Source organism: Condylura cristata, unplaced genomic scaffold, assembly GCF_000260355.1.
Source record: "Condylura cristata isolate star-nosed mole 26May11 unplaced genomic scaffold, ConCri1.0 scaffold00003, whole genome shotgun sequence".
Lineage (NCBI taxonomy): Eukaryota > Metazoa > Chordata > Mammalia > Eulipotyphla > Talpidae > Condylura > Condylura cristata.
In genome coordinates, this window is record NW_004567104.1 from 33,138,959 (window position 1) to 33,149,568 (window position 10,610).

The window sequence follows — 10,610 nt, forward strand, 5'->3', positions numbered from 1 at the left end:
AGGGTTTTGTTTGTTTGTTTATTTGTTTTAGAAGGGAAGGGTGTGATAAAAATGTTTTAAAATCGAAATGTTGCAAACATTTTGAATATACTGAAAACCATTGACTTGCACATTTTAACTGGGTTAATTGTATAAATAAATTCTATCCCAACAAGGTTGTTAAAGGGAAAAATGGCAACCAACTGAAACACATGGCTTTGGACAGGCTCTTTTTGCAATAAAGGACATGTTGGGGATGATTAGGGAAATTAAAATGGTTTCTGAGGATTAGATGGTAACAAATGTTTCAGTGTTTTGTTTTGTTTTGTTTTTCCTGCTTGTTACTTCAGATGGGGTATTCCTGTAGGTAACTTACTCTCAAATGTCTAGGAAAAATGCTTTGTTAAAAACTTAGCTGTAAAGTTGAGATTGTTTCAAAATGTAAACATATTTTGTAAGATACCTGATTTAACATTTCAAGTACAAAGGGAGTGGAGATGGAATGTTGGGTTCTCAGCTAGCAAAGGGCACTGATAGCTAATGATCGGCTGGTGGTGGTAGCTTATACTAACCAGTTATTAGATTTCCAATTGACGTTAGTTCATATGGATTTTCTACTATAAAGCAACAACATTGGTTTTGAGACATAAAGTGCAATTACTATTTAATACAAAAGACCAGAAATAGTTGATGAAATCAATTTATTTGTTAAATTTTTTAGCTGGGATAGTGAACATAGAGCCAGTGGAAGGAATCAAACAAACCACTTTCGGAACATGCCCTAAAAGCCTGTCAGCTCATCATCCTTGGATTTGTCCGTCTGAAAACCAGAAAGTGTCAAGCCCTCATCTCTCTGAAGACCGCTGAAGACCTTCAAGTGAATGTAACGATTATCACCTACTCGCACCTGAAAGTTAAACAAAGAAAGACACTGATTCCCACAGATCTACATCAAGTGAGGGATCTGCAGACCTAGAAAAACTTCACAGCAGTTAAAACTAATTTTAACAGATGACACTTATCAACTGTTTGCTGTGAGTCAGACACTGACGAACATCTGGTATATGTAATTACATTTTTTCCTATAAGCCTGAAGAAAGGTGGAACAAACTCAATTTTATAGATTCAGCAGCAGATTGAGAGATAAGTAATTTCCATAAATCTCTCAGTAAGTGTCAGAGCCAAAATTCAAATCCAGACTAACATCTATCTCCAACTCTGCTGAGTAGCACCTTAAAGGAATATATTCTGTGCTTTGATGCAAAGGGCATCAGTTTCTGCTTAAATTCTTAAGGTGACACAGAAAATCGCTAAGCACAAGGCTTCTTGGGTTGAAGTCCTGGCTCTGCTCTCTGACAGTGTGACTTTTGTTAATTACTCTACCTCCTTGGGGCTCAATTATTTTTAAGGGAAATAGCCATAATTTTCTCACAGATTCACTGAGAGGATTAAATGAGATAACATATGGCCAGCTCTTAGAACAATGTCTGGCACATTGTAAGTGCTCAGTAAATTATTTGTTCTACATAACACCCTAGAAGTAGGTTATCATTATCCTCATGATACTGATAAGAGCATTATCTTCAGAGAAGATAAACTGTATCACACAAGTTTTGACAAGTCCAAGGACTCAAACTGGAGAGTGTCTGGCATCTAAGCATGCAAGCCTTCTATTTTGCCACTCACCCTTTAATAGGTGAGTGAGGAAGTCTTTTGAAGGCAGTATCGGATTCAATACAGGACTTGGTGTATAACAGGTGCTCAGATTGTGTAACAATGAGGTGAGCCATTTATATAACCCAATAGGAGATTTTCTGGTTGATCATTTACTGATTGATTTTTTTTTATCACCTATACTATTTCTTTGCTGAAAACATTAGAAAAATTATATCTTAAGTAGTTATTGTTTAGAGAGAAATAAATCAGACTGTATTCTGGCCAAATGGTTTAGTAAAAATTAAGTACATCATGCATTAAATCAGAAAGATCACCTTCTCAATACAAATGGATGGAAATGACTTCAAAATCGCTAAGGCTGACTTACTGAGTTGGTTTCTTCTGAATTTCTTCACACATGTTTTCTTCAGTTAATTTTTTGATACAGCTGTACAATTATTTTAATAACTATTTTAAATGTGCCACTGCTTTAAACCAAATCTATAGTGTCACAAGCTGAGTCAGCTTGTTTATTTGAGTTGCAAAAATATTAATTAAATTATATTAATCAAAATACCTGCTTAAAGGGAAAAAGAAGTTTCAATGATTCATGTTACTCCTTTAATATAGATACACAGAATCACAAATCTTTGAGACTAAATAAGCTTCCAGACAGCATCTGGCCCTCCACCAGGCCTTCAGCCAATTGAGATATTTTCTTTTATTTTATGAAGCAGCCAGGGCCACAAACTAAACATGTTCTTAACTATTATGTTAATTTTTTCTTTATAATTTCTGGAAATTAAGAATCAATATAGAAAAACTTTCTAAATTCACCAGAAAAAGATGGCATAAAAATACCACCAACTGCCAATCAGAAAACCTGCGTCTTGGGATGTATCATGGAAGGAAGGCATATTTATTTAAGGTGAGAAGAAGAAATAAATTATGTGAGAGAGGTGACAAGGAGCCATCACACAAGGAGAGAAATATTTTTTAGCGCCAAAGTACATTTTGAACACTAACCTTAATGTAGTAAAATATTCCAGCAACCACTTGGGTTTTGTATTCTTCAACTTCAAATTCTTCATAAGTCTCATTTGTTTGTTGTTCAAGCTGTGGTTTAACCTTAAGAAAAGAGATGACAAATTATCAAAGCTATATTGGAATCCATTTATGTGACTGACATATCCAGAAACTCACATTCCTGAAAGTCCTCCAATGTGATAATGAGCTCTATGAGCTATTCTTAGAATTTCAAAGAAAGGAAGAGACCTATCTTTAATAAGATGAAATGACTTAACTAAAATGACTATTTTTTCTTTGCTACTTCAGCCTAAGCTGATTTTACATCAAGTCAACATGATCATATTATAATAGCCATTGTGCCACAGAGCCACATAGAAAATATAGTTAATATGCCAATAAGTTAACACTAACTGGTAAAGTTCTACTATGTCTTTGACGCTTTAAAAAAGAGAGAGACATAAGTACTACTTCATTTCAAAGTTACTTATTTTGAAATCATTTCCAACTACAAGTTGTAAAAATAAAACAGTAGTTCTCAGGATTTCACTTGATCACAGCTAGCTCCAAGTCCCTTTTACATGTGTCCCTCTCATTAGTCACTCTACCTCCCCAACGCGCAATCATCTCTGCACCCGAAGAGATAAGGTAACATATTTAGAATGTTCAGGGAATAAGACATGGCCATGGCTGGAAGGCCCTCAATCTGCCTGCCTCAGAGGGATATCAGAGGGATATAAGCGCAGATGCCAAGTGTGAGAAAGGAAAGTCTCAAATTCTATATGTAAATTTCTCCTAACACACCAGCATTCTGACTAAGTCCCCCCTTGTTGCATTCTTCTGGGCTTGATGTGTTAGTGCTCACTCTGCAAGAGTGGGACAACCTCTGCAAAGAACACAGCTCCAGTCTTCTGCAGAGCTGAGGGTACCTACCGGTGGTTTGCCTTCCAGGGTGTTGGTGAGGAAAATGCTGTGGGGGAAGTCTACCTGTTCCTCACACTATCTCCATGGACTCCTGCTTCAGTCCCCATACCTCACTCTCATCTTGGTGAGCTCTGATGTGACTGGTGCTGAAGCCGTCTCGGGGTTGTAGGCAGGAACCTGCCTGCTCTGCCTCAGACATACCCCATGTAGCTGAGGCCTTTTCCAGCCGCCCACTCGCCTTCCACTGTTCACCTGTTTTCTATCTTGCAACATCTGGTTGAGATCTCTGAGTGGCATTTGCCAATCTCCTGTTCTCTTTATATATTTGTAGATCAGATCCTCATGTAGAGGAAAAAGGAAATAAACGTGTTTTTGTTTGATCAGCTTTGCTTATTGGGAAGCTGTCTCCCTGCCCTTGGCTGAAGAGCTTCGTGTGTTTACACTGTCCAGGTGGGGCCCCCAGCGCATCGAGGGTTCTCCTGAGGCCACCCAGTCCTTCACCATCAGTAGGCAGATATTTTGACTCCTTTGCTATTGGCACCTCAGCTTGGGTACTAGAACTGTTTTCAAAGACACAGATATTGGCAGATTCTTTGAGTTCTCAACACTTTTGAGTGGCAAAACTCTTAAGCTGCCACTCCTCAACTATCATGCATTTTTCTTCCAGACTCAGAATAGTGGGAAGTGTGTGATGCTTCCCTGAGATGGAAAATGAAGTTCCAAAGTAGAGAAAGGAAGCAGACAAATAGTGAGGAAAAAATAAACAAAAAACAAAAGAAAGAGGAAGAGGCAGGCGGCAGGAGACAAGTGGGAAAGGCTGCAGAGAGAAGCTGAATCAAGAAAGAGGTTATATTTTCTTTTGAGCACATATCAGAAGTTTTTATTTCTCTCTGTACTAAAACTAGATCCAAACCTAAACTTTTCTATCATACCTCTGCTGTCCACAGTCCAGAATTTTCTGGGAGAGAGTTGATTTCCAATGACCTACTTCATTCGCTGACATGCACCAACCCCTGTCAGGTGGCGTGTCCTGGGCTCAGGCTCACTATACTCTGCCTGCAGCCTCACTCCTGATTTCCAGTAAGAGATTGATATTGATCTGTGGCCATACAGATGCCATGAGCCTGGGGTGTGAGATCTAAACTGAGGAGCAGGAAAAGGAGCAGAGTAGGAAAGGAGCTGGTCAGAGGCAGCTTGGTGTTGAAAGACCCCCCCACCCCCCAGGATGGGTGCTAGAAAGGCGAAGGCAGCTGGGAGTGGTGGTCTGGCTGGCAGTAAACAGAGACACCTCAGCTGGCACAGGTGGTGTTCACCTCCCTCAGTCTGCCATGTGTGGTGGCAGCAGAGGTGCTGAAGGAACAGTGAGGATTTGTTGCTTGGGCCCCAGCCAGTGGAAAGATCCTACCAAGGAGAAGCAGCTGCCAGTATACAAGGGCTGTTTGAGCTTTAGTTATTGCCACATACACACTTCATCTTGGTAGATTTACTTCTCTAGGACCTGTGGCTTCATGCTTCTCCCAACAGCCAGGTATGTCTGCCTATGGTCATTCTATGCAAACATCTGGGCTGTGCCCCATTTAGTGAAGGACAGAGCAAGCAGTTGGTGGCAATAAGCATAGGCCATATTTGGGGAAGTTTTACAGGGGAAAGACTGGGCAATAGTTTGAAGATACAGTAGGGCTGATGAGAGGTGACTAGTTGACTTTTACCATCTAACAATGTTTTGAGGGAAGGGGAAAGTCTGGAGCATGGTGTCCGGGAAGCAATGAATGATGCCACCCAGCATGAGAGGAAGGGTTGGCTGAAAAAGAGACAGGCTGGAGGGAGGAATGAGCTTCCCTAGGGGATGAGTAAATCAGGGCATTCTCACCCAGGTGAACTAAGTCTTACAAGAGAAGGCACGAGGGACTGTAAGAAGGGAGGAGCAGGAAGCAGGAGAGGGGACTTTTAGATCCACCTCTGTGGGGTTTCTAGGGAGAGTCCCAGGGGCCTGCTGGGATTGCTGGATGGCATGGATTCACAGATTTGTGATGGGCGAGCTCTCTGTGGTTCTGCACCTTCCTTGAGCTCAGTTGTCTAATCACAGGGCAGAAGCTGGGGAGGAAATGGCAGAAGTAGGAGTGACCTCTAACTGAGGATTGTACTGCCAACAGCCTGTGGAGTCTCCTCTCTGGGGTGGAGGAGAGCATGAAACCACCGTCCTGGGCCTGGGCTGGGGAAGGGATCCTGTGGGTCCAGGCCTGCTCCCCTGGAGGCAGGAGGGTGAGTGCCTGCAGGATTTGGTGTTGTTGAATGGCAGGTTCTCTGGGTGTGGGAGTAGGAAGGGTGACTGATGAGGAGGCTGCGGTTAGAGAGGAGAGCACACATTTGTGGGTGAGTGAGAACCATGACATGCTAAGCTCCAGGGTGTGTCCAGGATGGTATGCAGATGTGACATTTGTGGGGTGTCCTGGCGGACCAAAGTCCTGATCAGTGGGTATGACAGGAATGGTATTAGCAACCAGGTTCATGACATAGATGTGTGTGTGGGTGCGTTAGTGATGTGTAATAATAGTACTTGTTTCTAAAAATAATTATTGTAATAGTATTTCTTTGATACACATAAACATACCAGGAATTCTCATCCAATGTTGTTTTTTTTTTTTTTTTGTAAATCTATAAGACAATGGATCAGCAGTAATGATCCAGAGGCTTTTGCCGGGAGGTCAGTCAGTGGTCTTTATTTACATATAGGATGGCTTTTCAGGATCACATATGGCTCTTTATTCCCCTGTGTGTATCTCTTATATCCAATCTATTTTGTTAATTTTCCTGGGGGCAGGGACCATTTTTTACAAACTTCTCCCATAGCAATTCACACAATACTATTCACATAATATTTTTTGAATGAAGAGACCAAAGTTGTTTCCCCCAAACAGATAAGAATGTAGAAAAAGAATATAGCAATGACTCTCAACTGATAGAAAGAATCTTAGAAGACAGGGTTTCTTCCTGGTACTCAGGACCTCAGAACCATTTCACCCTTTGGTATGTAACACCACCACCACCACCATTGTCTGGCATTCTTCCAAATGGAGAGATTCTTCTCTTCTGGCTTAAAAAATGTTCAAGTCTTAAATCCAAGCTTTCCACTTGACTTTCTTCACTTAATATTTATATATTTAATTTTCACTTTAGTTAAAAGTACATTTGATAGTTTTATTAGAAGGATCTACATTGTGATTTTTCCAGTTTCGTTAAGAAATCACTGGTGAAGTTTAGGTACATGGCACAATGATTTGACTTACATGTACTGTGACAGGATTGCACAGTAAGTTAATTATTGCATACAGATAGAGTCTTCATCCGTGATCTCATATAGCCATAATAAAAAGGAAGGGCAAAAAAAGGTTCTTTTTGAGAAGAAAATTTGGTTCTACTCTCGTAACTACTTTTCTATACATCAGAGAGCAGTGTTACTTCTGGCAATGATGCTGTGTTCCATTTGTAGTGTTTAACTGTCATATAGCTGGAAACTTTTACCTTTTAATCAGGTATTTGTAAGTTTGACCTTTTTTAAATCAGATTTCACATGTGAATGAGCTATTATATCATTTGTTTTTCTCTGATTTATTTCATTTAGTATAAAAATTTTAATGTCCATCTATGTCTTCTCTTTCTGACATTCCTTTTTTGTTTTGGTGTCAAATCTGGTGTCTACAGTTATTTATCTTTGACATTTTCTCCTCTTCCACGTGATAACCTACCCCTTCCTCCTTGACTAAATTCTTCCTTCAGCTGGCATTCCACTAAGAACCTCTCTGATAAGGACAGAGAAAACTATCCTTATTATAAATAAAGGCAGTATAAATTTCAGCTTTTCCAAAAACACCTAATCTCTAATTAAAAAAAAAAGTCTCTTAATGCATTAAAAAATCTATAAAGTAAATGACAGGTAGTAAAAGCCATTCCTGGGACTCCCCTGAATCATACTAGGTATTACCAACACCTACCCATTTGCTTGGCCTTGCAAAGGACTTAACTAATTCTGTAATCTTAGAAATGTGGATTAAATTTCCTCTACCTATGAAGTGGTTACAGTAATACCTGCCTGTTGGGGTTGTTTGTGGGTAGTAAGTGATATAATTAATGTTAAAGTGTCTCTTAAACTCTGTCCCTCTGCTTTCTAACACTTAGTTGAGAATTGTCCCTAAGGCTGTGTCCTGTTAGAGAGGGCAGATAAATCATAATTGGGAATTTAATACCTAAGAAGCTGAGCTGCCATCCAGTAATTTACCTGAAAGAAAGGAGGTATGACAATCTCTGATGTCCTTTCAGATTCAAAACTTATAATTATGAAAAAGTACTTAATTGCAGGCTGTTTTATGGCATATTCTAGATATCTTGACTTGTCTAAAGGGACTGTAAACTCCTTGAGAGCAGGTGCCTGTCCTCACGTGTCTTCTATGATGTTTAATACAATGCTGGATATTCAAGAAATGTACCTACCATGATTCATTGATACTTATTTGTCATATGCATTTAAATCTGAGGCTGGCTGCTTGCATAGAGTAGACAAATTTTATATCATACTTTCTACTCTGAGTTTCTACCCACAAATTTTCTGGTTGTTGTGTGGTGGGAAAGGCAAGTAGTCAAAAATATGGAGAGAGACTAGTTTCTTCTATATGGGATTTAAACCTTGAATCTCAGTCTCACCATTTGAAAAACGAACACAAACCTCTCCCTGGCCCAGAGGTTTTGAAGGTCAGTGAGACGTTGAATGAAGGGCAAACTTAAAATATCAAAGCACTTGATTTATTTCAATTTTTATAAAATTTTGAATGCCTACCTATGTCTTCCTTTCTGACCTCATCTGACATTCCTTTTTTTAATTTTAGTGTCAAAGTTCTTAAATCTGCAGTTATTTTTCTTGATATTTTCCTCTCTTCCATTGTCCTTGGGAACTGAGGTAGCTACTATTAGTACCTATCTTTCTTATTCTACTTCTCTGACAGTGTTGGAGCCTGGGGTAAGCAGCAAGGAAAAACACTTTCATACTAATTTTGTAATTTAAGATATAACTCATAGAGGATATTATTAACAACAAAAGGCTTTCTGACAGCTTCCTATTTAAAAAAGATAATTATTTTTGCTAACTGACATAGACTTTAAAAAAACATTAAAATTTCCTAATCACATTTCAATCTCTCTTATTCCCCATACATCACAGCTTTAGAAGTGATTTCAGGCAAAATTTTGAAGAAAACATTTGTGATACCTTACCTAGCCATATTTTTTTTCTTATTTTAGAGGCATTTTTATGATCTCACTTAATCTTTACAGTTTTGAGATTAGCAGGGCAAGAGGTATTATCTTTATTTTATAGGTGAAATTAAGAATTTTTTTTTGGCAGTACTCTGACTTTAGAAAATACATTTCTCACAGCCATATGGATCTCTGGTCCTGTAAGTAAGTGAAGTCGTAGACAGTAGCTTGGGTATCACTGGGGAGATGGTTAGAATCCCAGACTTTGAGGCCCACCCTGAATTAAAATCTGCATTTTAACAAGATCCCCAGGTGACTCACACAATCTCAATCATGAGAACACTGACTTACTACAGGGGTTCAAATGAAGATATTAAAAGCTTAACATTGTCTTCTTCATACAGTAAGAATTTTGAGTTATTTATATTGTAAAAATATTTAGTTTCAGTGTGTGAATGGTAGAATTCTAGAATGTAACCTCTTAGAGAACTTTCCAGTATTGATACAGAGAATCCTATCACTTCCACTTACCAAGAATCTCTCTTATTTGCCAAAATCATAGAATCAAGTTACAGAGAGAAAGAATAAGACGTGATACCAGAAAATAAGGCAATAAATTACAAACCTAAAATAGACCATATTTTTTCTTTTCATAAAATATACAATACAATAAACCTTTGTAACATTGATAGTAACTAATCAAACCACTTAAAAATGTATTGCCTTGTTAAAGATTAAGTTCTATTTTCAATTTTAAAAGAAACCATGAACTATGCTACTTCTCTACTAATCTAACTCCTCTAGAGCTACTAAAAGACTGAAACAGTTGATTTAGTTAAATTTGCAGGAAGTTTGTAAATGAATCAGCTTTACGATAATGTTTTTTATGAAATATCTTTAAAAAATTCTTTGAAGTACAGGGGTGCCCGGTTCATCAAATTGTTAACAACTTTAGACTTTAATTGCACCTTGGCTCCACTCAATGAGATTAGAAACATTTCATCAGAAACTGAATTAGCAATCCTAGAATCATACTTAGTAAGAACTTTAGAGATGAGGAAACTGGTGCTCAGAGAAGGGCCTGTTTTACTCCAGAGGACGCTCACAACTGGGATCACTAGAGATTTCTACAGCCTTTTAGCTGTAGGGGATCCTGAACACAAATGCTTCTTTCTAACATTTCTCTTTTCACACTCATCTATATTTTCACTGTAAGGTCAACCTAAAAACCAAGATTCTGGATCAAACATTTTCATGGCTGTATCCACTCACCTCATTAGCAATCTTCTGGACTTCTGGAGTAGCAGGTTTGGCATCACTTAAGCCTCCGGGCATCATTTTGGCTAATTGCTTCTTTGCTGGGCAGTGTGCTGGAACAGAAATGATCAGGTAAGTGTGGAGACTCCGATTTTAAAGAGGGTGGTTGTTCATAAGCTCCGCCTATAGAGCAAAAAGGTCTGGGGAGAATGAGTATGTCTTGGGGCAAGGCTTGGTACCACCCCAGCAAAATATGCTGCCAGGAATTTGGAATAATGAGGGGCCGGGGATGGGTGAATGGGTGTGTGGAAGGAGTCACACTGTAATCAGAGTCAGACTTCCTTTTTTCTTTTGGACAATGGTTCCAACATGTTGCATCTGAAGTATGAAATTTGAGATCATAACAAAGTTTCTCATGGTTTCAAAATCTCGAACACAAATTTTTATTTATTTATTTGTTCATACAGAACTGGGGTACAGGCCAGAGGCTCAGGGGCGGCGAGGGGCTACACCAGAGACAG

The 10,610-nt window shown here is 38.9% G+C and overlaps 1 protein-coding gene across 1 annotated transcript; it reads right to left on the bottom strand.

Annotated features, from left to right (window-relative positions):
- Nucleotides 1-671: 671 nt before the first annotated feature.
- Nucleotides 672-10,197, bottom strand: CSTA (cystatin A (stefin A)). Its single transcript, XM_004675165.2, has 3 exons — nt 10,105-10,197; nt 2,662-2,763; nt 672-886 (listed from the first exon to the last, which is right to left on the bottom strand). Exons 1-3 carry the CDS (start codon nt 10,168-10,170, stop codon nt 761-763), a joined length of 294 nt encoding a protein of 97 aa, XP_004675222.1. The 5' UTR covers nt 10,171-10,197; the 3' UTR covers nt 672-760.
- Nucleotides 10,198-10,610: the final 413 nt, after the last annotated feature.